Source organism: Triturus cristatus, chromosome 7 (genome assembly GCF_964204655.1).
Source record: "Triturus cristatus chromosome 7, aTriCri1.1, whole genome shotgun sequence".
In the NCBI taxonomy this organism is placed as follows: domain Eukaryota; kingdom Metazoa; phylum Chordata; class Amphibia; order Caudata; family Salamandridae; genus Triturus; species Triturus cristatus.
The window spans coordinates 570,697,891-570,724,088 of NC_140590.1; the positions used below are offsets into that span (position 1 = coordinate 570,697,891).

Genomic DNA, 26,198 nt, shown 5'->3' on the forward strand with positions numbered 1-26,198 from the left:
CAGCCTGGTGTACAGCAATCGTCTCCAGGACCTGGGCCAGATAGGGTCCTAGGAATGTGCCTGTGCTTCCTCCAGGCAGTGGTTGAGGTGTGTGGAATATTTCACCTGGGTGGCCATATAGTGGGACAGGTAGTATGCTTAAAGAAAGGGCTCGGTGCCCCTCATCTGTTGATGCCTGCGCAAGTTCTGGAGCTGTATTATCTGCTTACCAGATGGCCCATGTGCGCCACATGTCGCAGGGGCAGTTGATACAGGTCACTCCACCCCCACAATGGGGAGGCTTCCGGGGATTAATGCAGGAGCTGTGAGGCCCCCCAGCAGAGTATAATTCACCTATCGTCTACTGATAATTACTGGGCGCGAGTGCAGATCCACCGGTCTTTGGATTCCCAGCAGGTCCAGTCACGTTATGGCGTACGTCGCAGGTAGCCTCTCCTGTACGGCGCATCTGATTTTACAGCGCGGGCTGTAATGGCCGCATGCACAATGCGGGTCTCAGGGCTTAGGTGTTCGCGCCAGTCCACGTGACGTGTAGAGGCTGAAATGTGCAGGCGCAGCGAGTTCTGTGCCCCGCGCCTAGTGCCCCTCTATCCTTTTACTCCCGGGGGACCACTAAGGCAGTGCAGGGTGTTGCGCCGTACAGCGGCTGCTTGGCGGGCTTGACGCTTCGCTGCAGGCCCCACTTACTCTAGGCAGGCCGCAGGCCCCGGTCTAGCTTAGTCATGGCCTGCGCCGGGACCCCTCAGCAATCCCCTGGCAAGCGCTCGTGCAGGTGCGGTCGCTGGTCTTATCCGCTCACTCACGATTACGCACGCCTCACCGGGCTCCCACCTCCTAGTCTCTGCTCTCTCGGACGGTAGCGGCTGCTGGTCCGTCCCAGCAGTGCTCCTCTAGGCTCCGTCAGCATCGAAGCATCCTCGTCAGTTGTGGCCCGGTCGGCCTTTGCTCTTCTCACAGGCGCAGCTAGGTGCGGCGGCCCGCAGGGACATCGTAGTCTCTGACGTCTCGCAGCCAGGTCAATTGATCTCTGACTTGCTTTCCGATCCAGTTAGGGCTATTGATGGCCAGATCTGCCACCGGATTCAGGATAAATGATGATTAATTTAGTCAGGGCTGACAGAGCCTCACTAAGGTGCGTCCATCTATAGCACGCTCCCTAGCATCTTCCTCTGAATAACTGTATGTGTTGTACTTTGCAAGAAACCTTTTCCTTGGTACAGAATTCTTCAACCACCCTTCCTTACAGCAACGCAACAATATTTTGTTTTCTTGGAAGATCCCTCTTTAGCCAAACACAAGGTTTATTAGGGTATGATTTTCTTGCATTGCTGTCATCCTAAATCTCCGGTAGGTTCTTTAAGACAACATTACGTTTATTATATGCCCCATTGCAGACCTGCCAGCATACACGGTGCAACCATGTGTCACACTATTTTGGCTCCCTACACAAGGTCACCTAGTGAGAAACCAGCGGATGTCCATTAAAAGGTGTGAAAACAACCTAAGACATCGACTGCCTCGATAACTTATTTTTATGGGAAGGTGGGGCTTGGTGAGGAGCAGAGTGCCTCTTAGGTAGCCTTTGTCTGTAGGCCCGCCCCTCCTCATACGGTGACATTAATTTGTTTGTTTGCAGGTATGCCATTGGCCGCTGAATGAAAACTGGTGGTCGTGGTCGTGTAGTGAATGACTTCATATCCGTTTCATTAATTGCACTATAAAAATGGGGTCCTCATTACTTGCTTAGGTGATGCTACCTGTAGTAATAGTACTAAGAATGGCACCAGTAGCCTTTCATTCCTAATAGAGCATAGAACCTCGGCATCTGGATACTGTAGCCCAGTGGTTCTTAACCTGTGGCCCGGGGACCCCCAGGAAAGTAATGCCTAATTGGACTGTCTATGGCTGCCTAAAAAAGTAAATAATATGAACAGATTTCTAAAGTGTGCATAAAAAGAGAAGTAAAATTGGAAATTTTAAAACGTTCTGTAAATGTGCAAGGAATTTGAAATGAGATGCAAACAATTAAGCTAGTGTCCTCCGATTTGTGGGCGCAGTGCAAGTGTATTGAACAGAACATAGTATGGGTGATGGGTGGCCTCATCTTAATTTTAAAAAGCTCCAACCTTCCCATTAAAATTATTCTTTTCATATTTGTTTCTAAATTAGACAAAATATTTCAGTATTTACATGTTTGTTGTAACAATTCTTGTTTCCGTATTTTTGTTTTAATGTTTCGCCGTTTAAGGCATCAAAGTTGCTTATGCCGGGGTCCCTGGGTGCCAATAATGACTCAATTTGGTCCCCGGGTTCCAATAATGATTGAGTGATGGTTCCCGGACTCCAGTAATGATTAAGTGGGGGTCCCCAGAAGTCCAAAGGTTAAGAATCTCCGGTCTAGCCCTGATCAGTTTTCTTTCTACCCAGGTAGAAATGAAATATTCATGTTCACAGAACACGAGTATAAAGCCCTAAAATATTGTTGGACTCCTAATCCTGTTGTGATTGGGTGTTGAACAGTGCTTGCAGTGGTTATGCATACAAGTCGTATTTCGCAAAAGAGAAACTTTGGGGTTTGCGGGCAGCGCCATGCTCTTCTTGTGACGTCTCTCTGAATCATACGGTGGCCTGGGTGCCTTTTTATGTTAGTAGGGCCCAATGCTGTCGTTTTGACATTTTTTGCGAACTGAACCCTGTGCTGACTGTGTGTGAGCAATATCTAGTTTTCTTTTAATCTTGTGTTTTTTTTTTTTAGGTGGGCGAGTTGGCGGCGGGGCTGCTTGCCGTGGGCTTTCAGCGGGGCGACCGTCTGGGGATGTGGGGACCAAACAGCTACGAGTGGGTTTTGATGCAGTTTGCCACAGCCCAAGCCGGCATCATTCTGGTAAGAGAAGCTAGCTGCACTTTTATTGTTTACTGACCTGCAATCAGCCATGTACAGCAGCCATTAACACACTCTCAATAAATGGCTGTACCACGCAGGCCACCAACGCACAGACATCGCACAACTCTGCCAATGTTGCTTTAGTCCTGCAAGGGATCTAAGACCTTAACTTCAGCACTTTGGCACCAATAAATTCATATACCAATGATGTGATGAGAACAACTGTTTTGGTGCTTAGGCCCCAGCAGGCAGACGACTGCATGAGATTTGATGAGGTTGTTCTTCAAGGTTATCTCAAAACTGCATGAATGTTGTTTTAAGGCAGAACTTTTACACATATATACATATGTGTGTGTGTGTGTGTGCATATTTGTGACATGGCAGTGGAAATAAATGTGGCCTAATTTTCACGCTATTTAGAGCAACTGTACCAATGATCATTCATTCATTCATTTATAACTACAGTGCAAAGGTTAAAGTCGAGTTTTTTACCACAGTGCAGCAAAGCTTGCATGAGAAAAGACCTTTTCCTGCCTCACAGATCGCATTTACAATTTTTTTACACAGAGAAACGCCTCCCTTAATAGTAACAAGGTCTCTTCAATGTGACTCCTCCATACTGCACACATTTAACCCCTTAAATCCTGGTTTTGGTTAAGTACCTTTTGTTGAAACAAGTACACATAAAAAACATACCATATATGCAGATGTACAGACAGGACCAACTTGAGGGTGGTGTGACAGGTGCAGGCATACCTGGCGCTGAGCTGAGGGGCGCTGTCTTTAGAAGTAATTTATAGGTTTAAAACCCCTTGCTAACAGTTCCTTTTGTGCCAAGCAGTGTTAAAACAAGAATAAAAATGTCAAGAGAACTCTGCTGATTAATGTTTCCTCTGGGGAGAGATGGAGTTTTGTCTAGTAGCAATTTTGACTCATTAAAAAATAGGGCAGAGAGGGGGAGGAGCCAAGATGGCGACCGGGACGGCAGCGTAGACTTCCGGCTCCGTGAACCTCCGTATCCCGCACGGATATCCTGCATTAGATCCTCAGCCTGCGCTATGCGCCCGTGTTTGTGAATGGGAGCGGCAACCGATCGAGTGACTCCGAAGTTTCTGGCGGTTGTACCGCCGGAGAAACGGGTATTTGCAATTTGCGGCCTGTGCGGCCCTGGAGCCGGGACCTTGAGTGGACATCTTGGCCGGGTGGCAGTTTCACAACAACGGCCTTTGGTGACTGGGTGGAGTCGGACTGCCGGATCGGTGCGACTATCGGCCTACATTTCGCCGTGGTCGCTTCCTACCATTAAGCGGAGCGGAACAAGTGCATGCCCGGGGTGGCAGTTCCACGACTCTCCGGTGATTGCCTCCGCCTTCGACGGTGAGCTGCCCGAACGCCGCCCGTAACTCGCCCTGATTCCTGCGGGCTGCTCCCGGATTTTCGCGGGCGCTGGTCCGTGGTGGGGACGACTGTTGCCCGTGACTACATAACGGATACATTTTTGGTCTGCCTCCGGAACCCTGTTTGCCAGCGACATGGACCTTGATGCGCTTGCCCCTGGGTCCCGGTCCCACTACGGGTTGGACCTACCCGGCGGCCATCTTGTCACGATGAAGTCTACCATCCTGTCCACCAGGTCACAGCAGGATCGGGAGTGTGCGACTCTGGGGAGCGTAGCGGAGCGATCGCAGAGAGCTGTGCTGGGGTACCGGGACCTTCTCGAGGCTCTCGGTGCCCTTCATTCCACCTTGCTTCATGGCGTTTGGGTATTGGGGAGTAGGCTTGATGGTGTGGCATCAGCGTTGGGACAGTTGCGGCCTGCCTGTCCTCCGATACACAGGGACTTCCTGCACTGCACTCAGGACGACAACGTCGGGGCCACCCCTGTGCCTAGTGACCAGCTGGAAACTCCGGACAGTCTACTATTGTGTGATCGGCTGGCTGTGGATCTGATCTGTCCCGGAGGTATTGGACCTGAGTGGGGGGGGTGGCCTTGTCCGGTGTGCGGCCTCCGGCGACCCTGGGAAAACTCAAGCAACGGTTGTCTACTCTGGCTGATTCCGCCTTCCTGGACCTTGTGTGCAGTGCAGATCCTGGGGCAGCACTGGGAAAGACGTTCCTCCATACTGCTGACTGGGTTGGTACTCAGAGACTTCCACCCCACCGGGGTGCGTCGCTTCCTGGTCGTTTTTGGACGCTCCTTTACCGTGTAACATTGGACATGGCGCCGGGTCGAGGGGTATGCATGGGCGGATTTGCCAAGAGTGGCCAAGGATAAGAATGCTCTTTCAGTGGTGGTCGGCTAATAGGCGGGCGGGCTCGGGGTTGCGTGCTCTCATGGTATAACTGTCGGTATAGTAGGTGCAAAATGCTCCCCATCTTTCCTTGACATGGTCGATTTTGTGTTGTTTACTGTTTGCTTTGGGGGAAACATAATGTGCGGGAGGGAGACGCCGGGGGCATGTTTTGAAGGCCCTCCTCCAGTTTATTAATACTCTCTCTACCCCCCCCTTCTGGTGGGGTTCTTTTCTTACTCCTTTTTCCCTGTTTCTTCTATATTTCGGGTCTGGTTCCAGGGCGACAGGCACACTGCTGGGGGGGGGGGGCCGTACTCATCTGCAGAGGTGCAGGGTGGGGGGTTGGGGGAGGGGATTCTTTTAGTCTTTAATCTCTTTTTTCCATGGCCTCCTTTTTCTTCTCTGATTCTTCTTGTTTTCTCTTTTCTGGGATCAGCGTGGTACATCTTCTTTGTTGTGAATCGTTGCCTTTTCATGTGTGCCACAATTTCCGGGGTGTTCTCTGGGCTTTAGGGCAGGGGACTGCAGGCGCAGCTGGGCATGATATTCTTCCCTATCCTGAATTTCCTGTGTCTGCGCCATTGATTCAATAGATTGCTGTTTATTGCTTACGTTTATCATTCTGCCTGCCTCTTATCGCTGTTGGGAAATTGTTCGGCACCTGATCCTTCTGTTTTTTTCCATTATAAAATGAAAACCCTTTTTATCCTGGTGTCCTACCTGCGCTCTTCACTGGCCAGACTATATTAGCATGAAGATTCTGCTCCCCGAGGTGCTGCCTGTGTTAACATTTGATCTCTGTTGTTCTGACTGCTTAGCGGCCGCCCCGGGGGGTTGTAGGCCCATACTTGTTATTGATTGAAATGTCAATAAAGGTTTTTCAAAAAAAAAAAAAAAAAAAAATAGGGCAGAGGGTTAATATGCCTGCTGCAAAAAACATGCACCAAACAGATCACAGAACTGTATTTTATGTGGATAGCTCTGTGGGTTACTGCTTTTGTCACAGAGATTCTTTTACTTGCAGTTCATTACCAGATTCTCATTTAAAATATACTAACTTCTAGTATGGGTGACGTAATTCCTACATTGCAACCATCATTGTCTTATGTAACCTCTCCTATAGACTGATTTACACAAGTCTGATTTATTGTCTTTGTATAATGTGTATGTACACCCCACACTGAAACGAGTAGCACTGTAAAAGAAATAAAATGCATGAGGCAAGGGGCTATGGAGAGATGAGGGGCACTGTTGGCTGTTGAAGGGTGGTAGTGAGGGGAATCGTCGAAGGAGATCTATTGGGGGGGGGTGCAAAAAAGACCGTCGCACTGGGTGCCACCAGTGCTAAAGCCGGACCTGTACACAGAGGACGACATGCTGTTCATTACTATTGTTGAGGAGAGGAAGGACAACACGACTCACTCGAGAATTCATCTCTCGTGAGCCATGGCTTCTCCTCACAATGGTAATAAATGGCATATTACACTGCACATCTGCATATATTCTATACTACATATTTTATACACGGTACTAATTGGATCAGAAGACTCTTCAGTATGAACATTCTCGCCACGCTCTGTGTGTCAGCGCTCAGGGGCGGCTCTAGGCGGCCCTGTGCAGGGAGCGTAGGTAGGGGGCCCCGGAAGAGGGGGTCTGGGCGGGGCGGAGCTCAGGAAGGTGTTTTAATAAAACGTCCAGAAAAGGCGTTAGATGACCAGTACCTGCGGCTGCTCCTACCCTTCCGAATTCGTCTCAGAACGATAACATTTAGTAAGAGGAGGGCATTGTGACACACGACGTGAGGGACTGGCACAGACGGCTGCAGGGCCTTGACAGGGGGGCCCCGGACGCACAGCCCCCCCACAGAGAAATAATCTGTGGCTCTTTGCCCGGAAACAGTAATATCGATACCATATCGAATATGGTGTCTTACGCATGGCCATGTCTGTTGCAGACACTGCATAGCCGCCTCGTGACATAAGCGTTTAACTTTTGCCAAAATTTGTCTGATCATTTACTAATGATTCTTATGTTGCCGTGTTTTAAATCTAGGTAGAGCAAGAATGAAAGAGAAAACCCCATTTGGATGAAATTTGACCAAATGTTGCCTAAAAATGTTGTTGCTCTCAATTGTTGCGATTGTGTATCACTGTGTTCCTCTGCCATGCATCTTTGTGGGTGTTTTACTGGAAGATAGTGTTTTCTGCTCGAATAAAGTCTTTGTGCTGAAAGCAATAAAATTACTAACATGGGGCAAAATACTTTCAAAGATTGTCTTATGTAGTATTTCATACCATTTGCCAATACCACTGCAGATAGCGGCAGGCTTGACATCATAGAGTTTAGGGTCTAAATAATAGATTATTGGTACAAACCTAACATTACCTTACAACACTGAGCCCATATCCGTAAAGTCCTAATTCTTGCATACAAGAACAGAAAAACAGAGAGGTAAGAGCCCCTTGCACCCTCATGGTGTTCACGACCGAGGGGCACAATATCTGCCTGGCCCCTAATCCCTGCATAAAATTAAACGATAGTTCGTCAGCGTCCAACATCGACAAGTGTATGGGACAATTTACATTCAGGGTGAATATGGCAAATCCTGGTACTATAAGGACGAGGGGGAAGTGCACACCTATTTAATCCAATGAACAAGATATTAAATGTTTTTTTGCAGAGGTGCAACAGTGTTACGCTTGTTGTCTGGTCAAGCGTCTTAATATAAGAAGAGAAATTACTAGCGGGCAGGGTAGTGTGCACTGTGCTAGGGGTTACTAAAGAACCCTGTTGGTTTGTGCAAAAATAAATTAAAAAGTAATGAACAAATCAAACCGGTGGAGTGTTTATAACATCATCTCAATTTATCAAGATATATGCATGAAATTCCTTCAAACCTACTTAGGAAAGCAAAATTGTATCGCCAGTATACAACATATGGCTAACCTTGGTACAATTAGGTACCAGTGCCGAACACCGGAAACCACTGGCTCAAATTAAGCACTGCAAAAAGGTATTTTCCGTTTATTCTTTTTTTACTCAGATTTTTTTTAAATTGCTAATTTATTTAAAACTTTTGTTGTTCTTTGTGTTTTTTCTCTCATTCCATTGCACAGTATTTGATTGAAACTCCCAATCTCAATCCCAGAAAACTGCAGTTTGTCTGTCCGATCATTGTGACCCTCGGTGGAGGACAAAAGTCTCCTCCCCACACCAAAGTCTTGGTAATTTTGCTACTTAATAGACACACCTCCCTCGAAGGCTCACTGTCACCTTCTCAAGCCCGTGAGGCAAGGAGGTGTACCACATGATGTGCATCCTCCGGCCGCCAAATTGTCATTTTGCAAATTACAATTCATGGGCCTAATATATGGTATGCTTAGACTACTGCTCACCTGAAGCTGCAGCAGTCCATTGGTTAGAAAAATCAGTTCAGGTATATTGGGCTGCTTTATCCACAGACGATAAAAAACGGCCTACTAGCTCTCTTCTGCAACAGGCCCCTCAGGCACCACCCGATTGTCAATCCGACCCTGGTTTGCACAAAAACACAAAGTTGTTACAGTTTTTCCTCTTATCAGAGGCAAGGGGTACCTCTTTATGCCCTACTCTGTGGTGGTAGCGCAGTATATAGGAAGGTGGCAAAAGACGTAAGCAGGTGTGAGGTTTATCCACCCATAGTTCCCTAATAGTCCGCCCTTTATGATATTTTGTACCTAGAATTACTCTCAAAAGAGCGTAGGGAATTATGACATGGTGATGGGGCAATGTCTTAACCGGTCCTACCTCTTGCAGTGCGAACTACGCAAGCTGATTTAGGCCCCTGTGAATCCGTTTGGCCGAAGTAGCTCCGAATCTGTCACTTCTACACAGCTGTCGTGACCTATATTTTAGGGAATGCAGCGGCCAAGTAACAAACTAGCAACGCTGTGTCAAAAAACGCATCGTTTATTGTCTCAATTTGAGGGAGTTTTACTGAAAACGCTGTGAATGAAAGCAGTTTGCTTCATGTAACTTGGTTAGCAGAGAATGGTAATTGTTGAAAAGTTTCGATAGGACAACAGTAAGAAACAGTCAGAGTTCATCCTAGTGTTGGAGTAGGTACGAGGGAAGAGAAGTTGAGGAAGGTAAAGTGGGACGGACCGGGAGTAATAGGTGTGCTTAAAAAACAGGACTGTCTAGGAAGCGACGTAAATGACTGGTTTCTAACCGCTTTCTGAAAGTAAGGAAGGAAGGTTTAGTTCTGACATTGGTAGTGAGTTCTGTGCTGACATCGCAGCACCAGAATCCTCCCCTTAGCCAAGCCGGAGGCCGCCAAATCCCTGCCAGGGGCCGCCATGAATATGTATTGTATCCGATTCCTCGTGGCGGCCCCTGGGGTTTGCTTGCACATGCTTAAGGCCGCCCCAGCAGCGCTGACCTAATTCAGTGTCTTTCTGTTTTGCGATGCTCTTCACCTTTTGTGCAAACTATGCATCATATTGTGATTTTTCAAATCTGTACTAATAAAAACCTTTATATAAAAAAAAAGAATACGAACGTTCACCTGAGTTGTCTCACAGTGCTTCTGCATTTCACCACAGCATTTCAGTATTTAAATTCTTCCACTGGCGCACATTTTTAGAGCATACCCTAATCTCATTCTGACAAGGCAACACCTCAGAGAGGCAAACAAACGTCCCCGAATGCCTAGGCCACACTTTCTGTTGGGTTAAAGAAAATGTCCTTTATCTAAATGGGGTTAAACAGCCATCCTTGTACTAGGTGGTCACAACCATGACAAAAATCCTTTTATATAGCCCAGGATCCTGCATCACCCATCAACCACATTTCAAACTTAAAAACCTGGAGAATATCTTCAGTACAGATCTCCCATTCGCCCCACACGTTAACACTGTTGTTGGTGGGGTAAACCGACAACTGTCCTAGCCCAGCCAGCAAAATCCTGCCACTTATCAGCATGAACTGCCAAGAGCCCTAGTCATTCCCAGGCTCCACTCTTGTGTGGTGATATGCGGTGAGGCCCTGAAGAAGTTTTTTTTTACAGCAAAGCTAGGCAGCCAGACTCTGCCTCGGCCTCCAGGAAATCCGACCTTGAAATCCCTCCACTGGCTCCTTTTGGAATTCAGCATTAGATGTAAAACCTTGTGCATCACCTACAAGGACTACTGGAATACAGGAGTCTACAGCCGACAAACCTAGCCCTGAGGTACAGTAAAGCCAGGAACCTGCTATCCATGAATCTTCACCTCATCGAGCAAAAAACATCCAAATGACATAAAGACAGAGGCGGATCTCGGAGTCCGGAGTCCCAGTCTCTGGCACGTCTTCGACCTTCACCTGATAGCAGAGCCTAAGACCTGCTGTCCAGAAAACTTCTGTTGAGTGAGTCTCCCTGGCAATGAGGTATATCTGAAAATTCAAGAATTCCTGTGGAAGCGCGGTTCAGCTGCCCTCACCGTGGAAGCCAAGGGAATTCACAAGGAAAAGTGTTCTAACTGGTCAGTGTGTCCTGCTGCAGGATACGCCCTCCTCCACAGAGAGACACTACTGTGTCCAATGTGCAATGGAAGTATCTGATGTTCATTCCCCCTGGTTACTGCCACGCCCCGCTCCCTCGCAAAGAGCTTGGAGTAGGGAAAGGAGCAGCTCCACTGCATTTTGATTCTGCTTATTTATTGTTCAGCAGTTTTACATAGCGTGAACAAGACCCAATGGGTGGCTGTGGCTCACAAAGGAAGTTTCATACAAGCCTATAAAGTAATGCAATATACTGTGATTGAATTAAACAGCGTAATATGATTTATAATACAAAACATGCTAAACTTGGACCATGAAATATAATGTAAATATGTAGAAAATGTCCCTTCTAGTGAGTGGAGTATACAAGATGAGTCGTTCGGTGGGTTCAGGAGGTTCCTAAATATTACTATAAAGAGACAAAGAGGGAGAAAAGGGTACACAAAAGCATAGCGAGGAGGTCCAGTCTTAGCACAGCAGTTACAGAAGTCCCATAGCATTTGTCCATTTCGGATCAGGACCAACTGAAAAACTGAGTGGTAAGTTTCCTCCCCCTTCCTTAAAGAAAAGGTAGATGATAGAGGTGAGTCAGTGTCCCATGATAGTCTTCTTCCCAACTCATTCTCAGCCAACTCTCCACCTCATACAAGGCTGCAAGGATTTAGGTGGTGGTATGTAGTCGCTGGCTGCGTTGGAGTGGGTGGTGTGCTCAGGTGTCTTTCCCTCATTACAACATTGGAATGTTGGCAGCTCCATTGAAAACAATGGAGCGCTCCGGGCTTATAATGGCTGGTATAAGCCCGGAGCTCCAACAGTCCAATGTTTCTTTGTTCACTGCTCTGGCTGTGAACAAAGGCTTCAGGGAGCCTGAGGGGATTTCAATCCCCTCGCGCTACCTGACGACTTTGTTTTATTTGTTAGAACATTCTGCCCTCTAGTGGCAGAATGTTCTAATAACCTTATAGCCCTTCGTAGCAGGGCTATACCGCAATTAAAGTCCCGCTGCTTTGTTAAAGTCCCGAGCCGAAAACTCTGCAGCGGGCCTTTAATAGCCGGTATAGCCTGCTACGGCGGGCTAAAGGCTATATTAGAGTGTGGGTTACTGAGTATTCTAGTGGACCAAGGTGTCCAGTGAGTAGAACAGGTTTATTGTGAGGCTTCATGACAAGGGAGCACTACGGTGGTGTAAAGAACAACTGGGAGGTGGGCAGACACCCAAGGAGACCCGGAGGCCTCAGGTGGGAGAGGGAATGGGCTAGGGTCCAGAAGAAGTTGATGAAACTGAGAAATCATTGGGATCATGTCTGGTATGGTTGAGGGTAAGCGCCTTCTGGGATGGGAGAAAAGTTAGAAAATACCTTCCCAGCGCATTGTAGGTAGGTAGGGCAGAGTGGAAGTGTAATGAGAGAAGGAGCCATAGGGTTGGGCTCTAATATGCCAGGAGCATATGGCAGGTGGAGAGAATAAGGAACACAAGAGGTTAGTGATGAGGATATAAATGATTATGTAACTCTACTGCCTGGTGTTTGTCTGTTCTTTGTGCTGAATGCCTTACCTTTGATATGTGTCTATATTTACTTTGTTTGCTCTGTGTCTGTTTGTAATGATATTACCCATTGTCATTTATTTCATTCTTAAAGGTGACTGTGAATCCTGCTTACCAGTTAATGGAGCTGGAGTATGCACTAAAGAAGGTAAGATCATGCCATCCTTCATTCAGGAATACAAATATCTTAAAGTGCTAGAATCAAATGTTTTACAAATGCAAAATAGCTTTAAGATCTTAACGTGATTTTTGAATGGCATGCAAAACACACAGTACCTTACGAACGCTGCTTTATGGAAGTTAGAGGGCTTAAATTGAATTCCGTGCCTGTCATGGGGATGTCAAATAAACAACCTTTATAAGCAATGGAAATTGAACTATCTCTTAGCTGCAGCTTCTGAGGTGGACACTATGATACCTAGTTTGACCTTGTATCATTGAACCATGTTTATAACTGATACAGTAACCAAGTTAACTCAAAGTACACAAGGAACCATAGTCCTCACAGTGGTATGTTTTATAAGCCAAAGTGGTTTACCTATGAGCTGACACTAAAAGAAATCTTATGTAAAAGTCTGAGGTAGTTATGCATTAATAATTATAAAGCTATCCACGTTACTGAAATTAAATAGAAAAAGGATTACAAAACACGCTCTGTAAGATGCAAATCACATCTATAGGTATTCCCGTTGGAAGGAGAGAATTGCATTAACATGACCTAAAGATTCGAGCGCGTTTTGGTGATTCATTAAGTCTTTTGATAATCTTTAAAATGTGATGGTAACTCAGTGAGTTGAAGATGCAATGAGCTTGTTCCACAGTTCCTTGACGTCTGATAACAATACAAATAACTTGTGGTCTGCAACTGCCCTATAAATTGAAAAGGAGTAAACTAATCAGACATAGCCAAGCCCATAATTTTAAGGCAAATGGACTGAATGGAACTCCTTTAACTTCTTAAAAAAAGACACATAATTTTGGTCAAATTTACTTACTCCATCGCACTCCTGCATAGTTAATTCAGGGACCCCACCTGAATGCTAGAAAGGATCAACTTTACATCTGACCTTTGAAAATGCAATCCCAGTAATCCCAGAAACTATAGATTCATTGCTCTGTTGGATACCGATTCAAATATCTTAGCCACAATGATGTTGGAACACCTGGAAGCCTGGGTGGAAGATCATAATATGTTCGCATTCTACCAAACCGGCATCCAGAAAGGGAATGAAGCTATTGACAACATTCTCACTTTAAATATTCAGGCCCTCAATTCTCTTGGAAAGCAGCTGTATGCTCGCTTCTTGGGTTACTCTGCAGCATTGAAGTGAGAGTGAATATATTCTATGGAGGAAATTCCAAAACTGGAAGATTCAAAATCACAATCAATACTGTGATATTTTGTAGAATGGCACAGATATGTGGCTTTTAGTTAATGTAGGAGACATGTCTAGGTTGTCTGATTAAAATGTATGCAGGATAGTTTGCTGGTTCCACTATAGTTCAGCTTGTTAACTATCAATATTGGTGGAAATTGGTCAAGAGGAACATTGCTTCTGAAACTGGTGACCCAGAACATTCTTCAAGATATTGATGATGCATTGATATTGGCACAAGCCCAAAAGGGCATACAACGTTGCATCGCGCAGCGGAAGCATTCAGCGGGCGTGCCGAAAGCTCCCCTGTCTGCGCCCGTCCAACCTGACCACGACCAGCGGCAGGAACCTTGGATCGCCGACCATTCACCGGTACAGCACAACCGCCCCCCATGCACTCAACCCTGGAAGACTCAGAGATTGCCAACAGGTCAAACTGAACACAACCCACGGACAGTTCTCCTGCTTCCACTGCCGCCAGACTCTCACCACCACCCCAACCTCAAACACCGCCGATGCCAACACCGGCGACACCCTGAGATGCATACTCCTCAACATGCGCTACATGCACAAACACGCCGTGGAGATCTGAAACATACTAGACTCCCTCTCGCACGACATCGCCTTCTTCACAGAGACCTGAACCAACACCTCCTCCTCCCCCAACATCAACACCGCCATCCCGGACGGATATAAGATCCAGAGGAAGGACCGCCCCAACCACCCGGGAGTGGGCCTCGCCATCGCCCACAAGAACACCTTCTGCCTCACCACATCCAGCGAAACCTTCCCCTCCGCCGAACACCTGCACTTCCAAATCCAGACATGCCTCAACTCCACACTCCGAGGAACCCTCGTCTACAGACCCCCCCGGCTCCCTTTGCCGCCACCATCACCGACCTCATCACACCCCATGCCATCGCCTCAATTAACTACATACTCATCAGAGACCTTAACTTCCTACTTGACAACCACAGCGACCCCAACTCCACCACCCTTCGTGACAACCTCGCCAACATCGGACTCAAACAACTCGTCACCACACCGACCCAGAGGGCAGGTCACATTCTCGACCCCGTTTTCTCAGCAGGAAACAGCGTTCACTTCAGCCACACAATGCAACTCCCATGGACTGACCACCACTGCGTACACTTCACCGTCGACAAACCCAAGACACCCAAACCAGCCCCACGCCCACCATGAAGGAACTGGAGCAAGTCACCGACGAGCAACTGAACTCCACCCTCACCCGAGACAACCACACCTCGGCATCCGACACCAACGTCACAGCCAGAGAACTCCACACTTGGATCTCCAACTGCGCAGACGAGCTTGCCCAGCTACACAACCCCAACAAACAGTGCACCAGGAAAGCCGCCTGGTTCACCACCGATCTCCAAGAAGCCAGACGCACCTGCAGACGCCTGGAGAAGCACTGGAGAAACACCAAGAACCTGAAAACGACACCACCTGCAAGGATGCCATGACAGACTACCACAACCAAATCAGAACCACCAAGAGGACTCTCATCCACAACAAAATCCTCGCCAACTCCACCAACTCCAAGGAACTCTTCAGTGTCATTCAGGAATTCACCAACCCCCGCAGCGAAGCCACAGACATCACCCCGTCCCAAGACCTCTGCAATAAGCTCGGAACCTACATCCACCTCAAGATCAAAACCCTCTACGACACCTTTGTCGACCATACACCACAGCTGGCCCGCCCCCAGACACACCAGCCAGCCCACCATCTCCACCTGGATGCTGATCAACGGCCAAAGACACCACCTCGACCATGAAAGGCATCCACTCAGGGGCCCCCACCGACCCCTGCACTCCACACATCTACCACAGAGCCACCATCGCACCCAAACTACAACACAACATCAACATCACCTTCGAAACCGGCACCTTCCCAGATGACTGGAAACGCGCAGAATCAGGCCCCTGCTCAAGAAGCCCACAGCCGACTCCACTGACCTCGGGAACTACCGGCCCATCTCACTCCACCCCTTTGCTGCCAAAGTTGCAGAGAAAACAGTCAAAAGGGAACTGACACAGTTCATCGAAGACAACGCCGTCCTCGACCCGTCCCAAGCCGGATTCCGAAGCAACCCCAGCACCGAGACCACCCTACTCGCTGCCACAGACGACATCCACACCCTCCTGGACCACGGCCCCTCCGCAGCCCTTATCCTACCCGACCTATCAGCAGCCTTTGACACTGTCTTCCACTGCACACTCGTCACCAGGCTACACGACGCTGGCATACAAGGAACAGCCCTAGACTGGATCTGATCTTTCCTCAACGGAAGAAGCCAAAGAATCAGACTGCCACCCTTCCTCTCCGATCCCACGGAAATCACCTGCAGAGTCCCACAGGGGTCATCACTAAGCCCGACCCTCTTCAACATCTACATGGCCCCCCTCGTCGCCATCGTCCGACAACACGGCCTCAACATCGTATCCTACGCTGATGACACCCAGCTCATCCTCTCCCTCACCAAAGACCCCACCACTGCCAGACTCAACTTCCAAAAAGGAATGCAGGACGTTGCAATCTGGAAGACCAACAGCTGCCTAAAGCTCAACGCCGAGAAGACGGAAGTCCTCGTCCTCGGAACCACTCCTTCAGTATGGGACAACACCTGGTGGGCGAATGCCCTCGGAAGCCCACCGACCACCTCGGACCACGCCAGAAACCTCAGCATCGAACTCGACTGATCCCTCACCGTGAACCAACAGGTCAACACCATTACCTCCAGCTGCTTCAACACCCTCCGCATCCTCCACAAGACTTTCAAATGGATCCCCCCGCCGAGTCAAGGAAGGCGGTCACCTGCGCACTCATCGCCAGCAGACTGGACTACGGAAACACACTCTACGCCGGCATAAACAAGTCCCTATTCGCAAACTCCAGACGATACATAACACCGCAGCCAGACCCGTCCTCGGCATTCCCCGGCTCGAACACATCAGCCAACACCTACGAGGGCTCCACTGGCTCCCCGTAGAGAAGAGTCCCCTTCAAAATCCTCACCCACGCCTACAAATGCTTACACAACACCAGACCCAAAAACCTCAACAACAGACAACTTCCACGTACCCAAAAGAAACCTCCAATCTTCCAACCTCACACTAGCCAAAACCCCACGCATCCACAGAGCCAAAGCAGGCAGAAGATCATTCTCTCCCATTGTGGCCAAAACCTAGAACGAGCTCCCGGCAGACATCAGACACGCCCCTTCCCGGAACACCTTCATGAAGAACCTCAAGTATGGCTCTTCGGCTAAACCGATCTGTGGAGCCCCCCCCCCCCAGCGCCTTGAGACCCTCGCGGATGAGTAGCAGGCTTACAATCCCCTGATTGATTGATTGAACGTGCATACATGTATATCTGTGTTTGTGTATATTTCATAATATTATGGTGAACAAAAGTACAATTAAATGGCTTATGTCTTTGTCTGTGCACTGAGCGGATACCAAAACAGTAGGCGGCTACAATTATCTGAATGTTTTACAGGAGGCCTGGGCTGCAAAGGAAGGAGTTCTATGAAAAATAATTATGGGTTCATAACATATGCAGGGAACTTGTGATCTAGTAGAATGTATAGCCCTCTAGATATTCGACTGTGGACTGGTTTCTTCTGGTATATCAGATGATTTTGGGGGGTTTAGTGTTCGGACTCCCAGGATCAAATATTGTAGGTACTGTTTTTTCAGGGGTAACTGGTATTTGATAGCATGTAATACTAGGAGTATTTTTTTCTTCTAGATATTATTGACGGCCACAGTAGAGATGCTTGCTCATTTTCAGACTATTATATGAACAGAAATTTGGAAATCATAAATTGCACCAGCATCTCCTTGCACGAATTCCTGCACAGTCTGAGAAAGTGATAGATTACATCATGATTATTGTAGTGTATCATAAACTTCACTCGTCCAATCAAAATCTCAGTGGGCTGGAGCAGGAAATTTGTTTCAGATGTATCTTCTGCTGACTGATCCTAGCAGGATGACCCTGCTGGGAAAGTTAAGTAATCTCTCGCTAAAGACACTTCCGCAGTGTTTCCTGTGCCAAAATATTTGTTCTGGTTGTCTTTTGTTTTTCCTGACTATATTTGCAGAGTACAACTTTCTACACTGTACTTCCTAGTATTTCCTTTCTGTTTATGATCTAGACTTGTATCTATGCAATATTTAGCTTTCTATCTATTGTCAGGTTTTCCTTGGCTAACTTGGCAGCCCCCTGTTCTGATCTTGATATTAGACTACTTAGCAGTCGTGATTTATCTTCATCCTCTACACCGTTTTTGGTTTCTTGCAGCTTTGATGATCTACTTTGTTTCCTTAGTTGGCCTAATTTCGGAGTTATTTTGTAAAATTGCTTAATATAGCCCACCTGATCCATGTCTGAACTATTGTCAAAGTACAGATTCTTGGTGGCTGGTTATTGTTTGTTTCTATGATTTTGACGGGGTATTATTGATTGTCACGTTCCACCGTTTGGGCGAGAGATACTTCATGGGAAGAAGTGTAGCAAAGGGAGTTCAGAGAGTGGGGTCTGGAGGGAAGCGGTGGAAGCGGTGGAAGGAGTTGCTGGAGAAGTGTCTGTTGCAACCCCCTGGCTAGTTATGTTTCAGTTGACTTCCTCTTACATAGGACAGATCCATATAATCCATGTAACCACATCGCACCACACACCACCCTGAAGCAGCCACTACTAAACAGGTCCCACCATATCCTTTCATGGAACGTTATTGGGCTCAGTGACAAATGTAAACGGGGTGCAGTCATCAACTAGGTTAAAAAACTAGGCAAGGATGTCCTCCTACAGGGAACACACTTAATGGGTAATCATTATAAGTTCCTGGGCCAACATGCTTATGCTCGGGTGTATCATGCTGGGTATACCTGGGCAGCAAGGGGCATCGCTATAATCCTGCACAGTTCCTTCCCCCTGGTCCTGTCTGTGGTCCTTATCCACTGGGCCGATTCATCACTCTCACTGGTAACTAGAGGGGCAAATGTGGTCTACCGTCAGTGCATGGATCCCCTTGGTGGTGATTGACTCTTCGCCGACCGCCCTACAAGCTCTAATTGCACTACTTCCCACTGAAACTTTCATACTCAATGGTAATTTTAATGCTATGATGAACCCAACTCCAGACGCCCTTAGGGGTAGGTCGACCACTAGAGAGACTCCGCTTAAGACATGAGTGATGAGTCCATCTCCCATGGGCATTGCGATGTTTGGAGAAAATGTCACATAGACAACCAACAATTTACCTTCTTCTCTCACTCCTCTGTTTCCCACACAGACTGCTTCTTTATGCCAGCCACAGGGCTACCAGGTGTGAGAGAGGTGACCATCCTCCCATGCAGATTAATCCTCAGTGGAACTGCACCTCGGGGCAGGGAGGTCGGCCGTCCAGGACGATTGGTGCCTCAATTCCGGGTGACTAAAAGATGAGCACTTCGTCCGAGACATAGTATCTACATACTTTGAGACCAATGTTGGCTTGTTAAACTCCACTGCCACCACTTGGGAGGCATTTAAGGCAGTGACTCATAGGCACATTAAATCTTGTATAACCAGCATAAGAAAAGAATAGCAGCAGGAGGCAGTTGAGCTTGAAGTGAACATCATAGAACACTTCATCCCTCTCGATGGCGGTACAGATGACACGTTGCAACAATTAGCTGTGGCGGAGCAGAACTTGCGACAAATCAGATTGAACGCAGCCAAGCACAATTGGTTAGTGGCCTAACATTGTATCTATGAGTAGTGTAATAATGAGGGCTGCATCCTATATTGGTTGGTGACTTGAGACCTGGAGTGCATGGTGATTCCATTTGTGCATCGTACAATGGTGAGCTGGTCTCGGAGGCCAGTTCCATTGCCGAGGGGTTTGCGGAATATTACTCTTCGCTGTATGCAGGCTGTACTTCACCACATCTAGAGAGAACTGTCAACATAGCCATAGATCTACCGCTGTGCCCTCTCAGTGAGGCTCAGGAAGAAGAATTTGAGGCCCCATCAAGTTTGAGGAAATACAAAGTACCGTTGTCTTCCTAAACTCTGGCAAGACCCCAGGCCTGAACGGGTTTCCTGCCAAATACTTCAAACGGTACTACTCTTAATTGGCCCTTCACCTCCTTGCTCTCTTTGAGGCGACCACATGGAAGGGACGCTTGACGCAGGACATGAGAGGGTCCAATGTTGTTGTCATCCATAAACTGGGAAAAGATGTCACTGACTGCACTTCTTACCAACCGATCTCCCTGATCAATATAGAGATGAAAATCTATACTTGATTGCTGCAAGTCATCCATTCCTTTATCAGACCTGACCAAAACGCTTTATGTCAAAATGCAAGACTAGGCACTGCATTCGTCGCCTGCAGCTCATCATGGCCAAACTTGTTAGATGCAGGAGAGAACGACCCTGGCCTTAGAGGACTTTGAAAAGAAAAAGGTTTTGAACCTACCCATTTGCCATTCATTCTACATATCCTCCATAGGAAGAACTTCGGATGCCGGTTCTTAAAATTAATCCAAGTTCTCTTCTCTCTAAATCTTGGGTGTGGGTCTAGGTCAATGGCGCTCTTTCCTCTCCATTCCCAATTGACATAGGTAGGACTGTCCTCTCTTCCCCTCTCCTCTTGGCACCTGTGGTTGGGCATCTAGGAGAATGGATCTGTCTAAGTGTACAACTAGCGGGTAGCCACTGGGATCCCATGCACGTGAGAATCGGGTGTCCCTCAATTCTAACAACCTTTTGCTCTTTGTGCAGAGACTGGAGCAATCCATCCCCAGATTTTTAGACATATCGTGTTTGTATGGATAGGCCTCTGGCCTGCATGTGAGCCATATTACATCTCTGTAGCGAGGCTTTGCCCCACTGTTGCTTCCACCTGGTCCCTTACACTGAAAGATGGGCCCTTTAAATACCTGGGAATAAATTTAATAATAGACCGACCGCAATCCTGGAATCACAACATCGCCATCTTACTGCCAACCATACACGCAGAGATCACAGTGTGGGATAAACTCCCTCTATCGACTATGGCTCGAAGGGATTTGTTTAAAATGGTGGCTTTGCTGCGATTTTTGTATGTGCTGCAAAACTTCCCCTATACCATACTCCCACCCTCTTCAACAAAATTAATGTGCTGCTTTAAAAGTACCTCTGGGCCAGTGCACAGCTCAGAGTCTCTCTCACTAAATGCGTGTCTGACGATATCTATTAACCTTAGACTAATCCAGTTGAAATGTTTCCATCGATGTATTATGACCCAAATAAGTTATGGCGGATGAGAAAGAAAAAAGACAACCACTGTACAGGTTGCCTAGCCGAGTACGTTGGGTTCTTTCACTTGATATGGGATTGCACCCTAATTTCCACTTATTCGACTGCTATACATGACACTGTTCGCAGAATAGTACGTTATACACTGACTCCATACCTGAAGCATGTTATTTTAGGTATCGAAGAGTTGGAAGCTGTCTCAGTGAGCGTCCGCTGCTTAGTGGTCACCGGCTTCATGGTGGCAAAACGTGGCATTGCTTGACGCTAGATTGCACATGCTTCCCTCCCCCCCCCAAGAGTGCTGTGAGAACTCCGGGGATGGACATATGTGCAGCGCTCAAGAAAACAGTCTATACCGGTCATGGTTGTCCACAAAATACCTGCATGTTGGACCATCTTCACTAAATGTAACCGGACTGGGGATGAACAGGACTGGGGATGAACAGGACTGGAGATGAACAGGGGCCCGGCCGTGTGGGAGGCACCATCGCTTGCTGGTAAAAGGATGAATTTACCAGCTGAACGAGGCTCGAGCTCCTAACGCATAGGAACTTATTGTAGCACAGGACTCTTCATTAATGGACTTGCCCGACCGCACCGCTGCCTACTTAAGTTATTGAAAGGTACACAGCCAAATTTAAACAGGACACTTGACCTTACTACAACGATGATAATGATGACGCATTACGGACTACAAGTCCCAGCTAATGATGGTGAGACGGTGCATTCAGCACACGCCCACTTTGGAGACTTGTCAACCGATAAAAAGTCTGAATTGAAAGTAATGCTGTTTTCGAGTGCCATGATTGCAGGCCCATGAGGAAGGGGTGTGTTGACCCTGAAACGCGTCGGGCACAGTAATGGATTAAGCTGAGGTGGGAAGGCATGATGATTTCAAACCCGGAGGGCAGAGACCTGTCGAGTGCCTTCCAGATGCTTAAGGCACTTTTGTTTGTGTATATATATATATATATATATATATATATATATAATATATATAATCTACTGGCGTTCGCCAGTAGATAGTTATAGTTAGGACCGTGTTTCCATAGGAAATCCGCAACATTCTATTTGGAATAACTTTGGCGCCGGTTGACGAATCCTCGCGAATTTTTCAAAATAGATGGGGCACTCGGCTCCGCTCCTACCCTGAAAGTCTCGGGGGGATTCGTCAAGCGAGGGCTGAGAAAAAAGGGGGGTCCCAAAACGCGTTTTCCTCATGCAATTTTCCATAGGGACCTTTAGTCCAAGGTACAGCCCGAACGGCTGAACAGAATTACTTGAAATTTGGCAGAGAGGTAGTCCTCAGGTCAGGGAAGTGCCTTTTGCAGGTCTGGTGTCAATCTGTTCAGTAGTTCCTGAGAAAATCAAAAGTAAAATCATATACATATGTGGGCGGAGCCTAACCACACATCTCATCCTGAGATCTGATTGGCTGTCAGCACTTCATCCAAGAAGTGTTGGCAGCCATCTTGGGACCAATATACACGATAGCACCTCATTAAAAAGCATTGCAGTTAATAGAAGGTTTTAAGACTTTAGTTACATTATAAATCATTTGTTGATGGTACCATACTCATTTTAGGAATTGTGGTATGTACTAAGGTGATTTCACCATGTGAAAAAGCCTTCTGCTGGGATATCATGATTGAGAGAAAAATATTTTCTCATGCTTTTCCCACAGAGGTTTGGAAGGTGATCTATAAGCTAAACTGAGAGCTTATTTTCTGTAAATTCACATTATCCTTCTCAGTCATGTGAGAATGAAGTCCGACATTCTCAGAAAAACATGTACATCCAACAAGGGCAGAGACTGTCAGTTGATTCCTTTGTGTTCTACTGCAGCTTCCCAGAGTGTTCCAAAGAACAACTAGAGCGCTAACAGTCCTACTTATGATAAACATATGGCACACCTGAAGCCATCTTGCTTGGATTAAAGTGGTATCTCTTAAAACATTTAATTTAAAAAGGAACAGCATGAGGGGGTTCATTTTTCCATTAAAAAAAATGATTAGTGCTGCAGAAAGAAAAATTAGGGCACATTTTGAGTGACTTCTCAAATCCTCTTCTATTTCATTAAAAAATTCTGACATGCAGACTGAAACATGTACTTTCAATACCAGCAGCAGTTTTCCCTGGTGCGCAGTAGCTTTACTACAGTGATCTAATGAGCAAAAAGAGTGCTAACATTCTGAATTTATGGCAAATGTGTGACTCATCTGAATGCCTTCTTGATGGAATCAAAGTAAAAAACTGAAAGTATTTCCTACTGAGGAGACTGCAGTAAATGAGGAAATTAGGAAACTTCATAACAAATAAGTCTCCCAAGATGGCCACCAGAGACAAAAGAGCCCAAATGTAGCCCAAATATCACCCAGATGTAGCCCAAGTATAGCCCAATGACAGAATGTCCCAGAGTGTTCTTAAAAACAACTAGAGCGCTTACTGTCTCCATTATGACAAAAGTATGGCACACCTGAAGCCATCTTGATTGGAATAAACTGGTAACACTTAAAACATTTAATTTAAAAAGGAACACAATGAGGGGGTTCGTTTTGCCATAGAAATTATGATTAATGCTGAAGAAAGAAAATGAGGGCACATTTTGAGTGACTTCTCAAATCCTCTTCTATTTCATTAAAAAATTCTGACATGCAGACTGAAACATGCACTTTTAATACCAGGAGCATACTTCCATGGTGAACAGTAGTTTTACTACAGTGATCTAATGAGCAACTAGAGTGCTAACATTCAGAATTTATGGCAATTGTGTGACATATCTGAATACCTTCATGATGGAATCAAAGTAAAAAACTGAAAGCATTTCCTACTGAGGAGACTGCAGTACATGAGAAAATTAGGAAACTTCATAACAAATAAATCTCCCAAGATGGCCACCGGAGACAAAAGAGCCCAAATGTAGCCCAAAATCACCCAGATGTAGCCCAAATATAGCCCAATGACAGAAGTGTGCAAAACACTTATTATTTTGTGTTTTTGCAGTGTTATATAGGGCAGACTTGTCAGGTATTGGAGTGCTTTACATGAGCATTGGTTACATCACACAAGAACAAATTCATTTTGGTTGTAGACATGGGGAGACTAAGTGATTTGACCAGAATCACAGAATGTCGAGCTGAAGCAGAAACTCCAACCTGGTTCCACAGTTGCAAAGTCTGCAGTTCTGGAAGTAACACCACATCCTCTCCCCTAAGTGCAACATTTAATCAAGTGGTCAACTGGATAAAAAACATAAAGATAACAAATAATTTAAAAGTGCTTTGTCGCTATTTGAAAACTCAGAAAATATGTCCTTATTTTAGTCTTTTAGAGCACTAACCATAATTGTGATGCTAATAAGACACTCTCATATATGTAATTTCTAAAGGAAATGCTCTAGGTATTACAGTTTTGATTACATCAAGATGACGTCAGGCGTTCCACACTTTTGTAATAAATATAGAATGTTAGCAATCTAGTTGTTCATTAGGATACTGTTGAGAGGCAGAGGCCAGGGGCACGGACTCTGAAAATTGAAGGCAGGTAGGAGGGTGCAAAGGCAACAATTTAACCACACTGAGCAGGCAGGAAGGGCCGTGGCAGCACAACAGACTATGGAGGGCAGTGGAAAGGGGGGCAGGGGCAACAAACCAACAATACAGGACTTGCAAGAGAGGCTGTGGCAATGTAATAGACCATTGTGGGCAGGCAGAAGGAAGAGGCAATGGTAGTACAACCATACATGCCAACAGACCCGATTCAGCCAGGAAACGTCCAATGTTTTTAAGCTCAAATGGGCTTTATTTGATCTGTCTCCTGTCTACAATCTCCTCTTTTTCAATGTAACTCAAAGGGGAAAATCAATACCCCAGTTTTTTTTCAAAATCTCCCTCTTACCAAGTTCGAAATGTTCGCAAGTATGGTACATTGGATCATGGAAGGAAATGGGGTAGGGACATGGACTTGGATAACAGAGGACAGGAGGGACATGGAGAGGTGCACCAAACTGACCCTGCAGGGCAGGCATCAGGGTTTGCAGCAGCACAATACACCACACAGGGCATGCGGGATGGGAGTGCAGCACAACAATCCATAGAAAGCAAGAGAAAGGGGACAGGACCATGCACATGGACAACAGAGAACAGAGGGGCAAGAGGCAATGGTAGCTAGCTGACCATAATGGACAGACAGTAGAGAAAGCTGCAGCATAACAGACCATAAAGGGCAGGAGGGACGGATCAGGGGCATTACAATGGAACAGACAAGCCAGGAGGGAGGGAGTAGGGGTCTGCACATGTAAACAGAGGGCTGGGGGCAAGGGGGCAGGGCAGGAGCAGCAAGATAGCCATGGAGGTCAGGCAGGATGGGCACTAGAAGCAAGACACACCATGAAGAGCAACACTGAGACTGTGGTGGCATACACACAGACCATGGAGGGAAGGTGGGAGGGGGTCAGGGGCAGCTAACCGACCACACAGGGAAGGTGGGAGGGGCCATGGCAGCACAGAAGACCATGCATGGCAAGTGGGAGGGTTAGTGGCAGCACAATGGCTATGATGGGCAAGAAGGAGGGTGCAGGGGCATGCACAAAGGACGATGGAGGATAGAAGGGAGGGTCAGGACCTGTGCACAGACAAAGTTCAGGGGAAGGGTCCTGACAACAGACCGCACGGGGCAGGAAGGAGGAGCAGTTGCAGCACAACAGACCAGGGAGGGCAGAAGGGTGTGGCAGTACTATGGACCATGTAGGACAGGAGGAAGAGGATAGGGGCATGGCATGTGGACAGGCAGGGTGGAGGTGGCAGGGACAGGTTACAGTCATCTGACAATGCTAGGCAGGTGGGAGGGGAGTGGCAGCTCAACAGAACACTCAGAGTAGATAGAAGTGGCCCGTCCATGGAACATGGTGGGCAAAAAGGATGGAGCAGGGGCATGCACAAAGACATCGGAGGACCGTGGGAAGGAGAATAGGGGCAGCAAGCTAAGCACAGAGTTTGAGCAGGAGGTCAATGATGGGGCATAGAATTGGGCAATGGAGGGCAGGAGGAGTGGACTGGTACATCATACTAAATTGAGGGCAGTGGCAGCACATCAGACCATGCATGGCAGGAGGGAGGAGGCTAGTCCATGGATTCACACAACAGAGGATAGGGAGGAGGGGGATGGGGCAGCAAGCTAACTGTTCAGAGAAGGCGGGTATTAGGAACTTTATTGTCTTTAAAACGTGTGTCTGTGCGAACTACTTAAAATATGAACAAGTA

General features: G+C 47.0%; 1 protein-coding gene across 3 annotated transcripts in view; it reads left to right on the forward strand.

Annotated features, from left to right (window-relative positions):
- The window catches only part of ACSF2 (acyl-CoA synthetase family member 2), a 720,413-nt gene that overhangs the window by 236,199 nt on the left and 458,016 nt on the right, over positions 1–26,198 (forward strand). For all 3 annotated transcript variants that reach the window (XM_085617105.1, XM_085617107.1, XM_085617106.1), the window contains exons 3-4: positions 2,756–2,884; positions 12,339–12,392. In XM_085617105.1, coding sequence (XP_085473231.1) covers positions 2,756–2,884; positions 12,339–12,392 — 183 coding nt within the window. The remainder of the gene's footprint in view (positions 1–2,755; positions 2,885–12,338; positions 12,393–26,198) is intronic.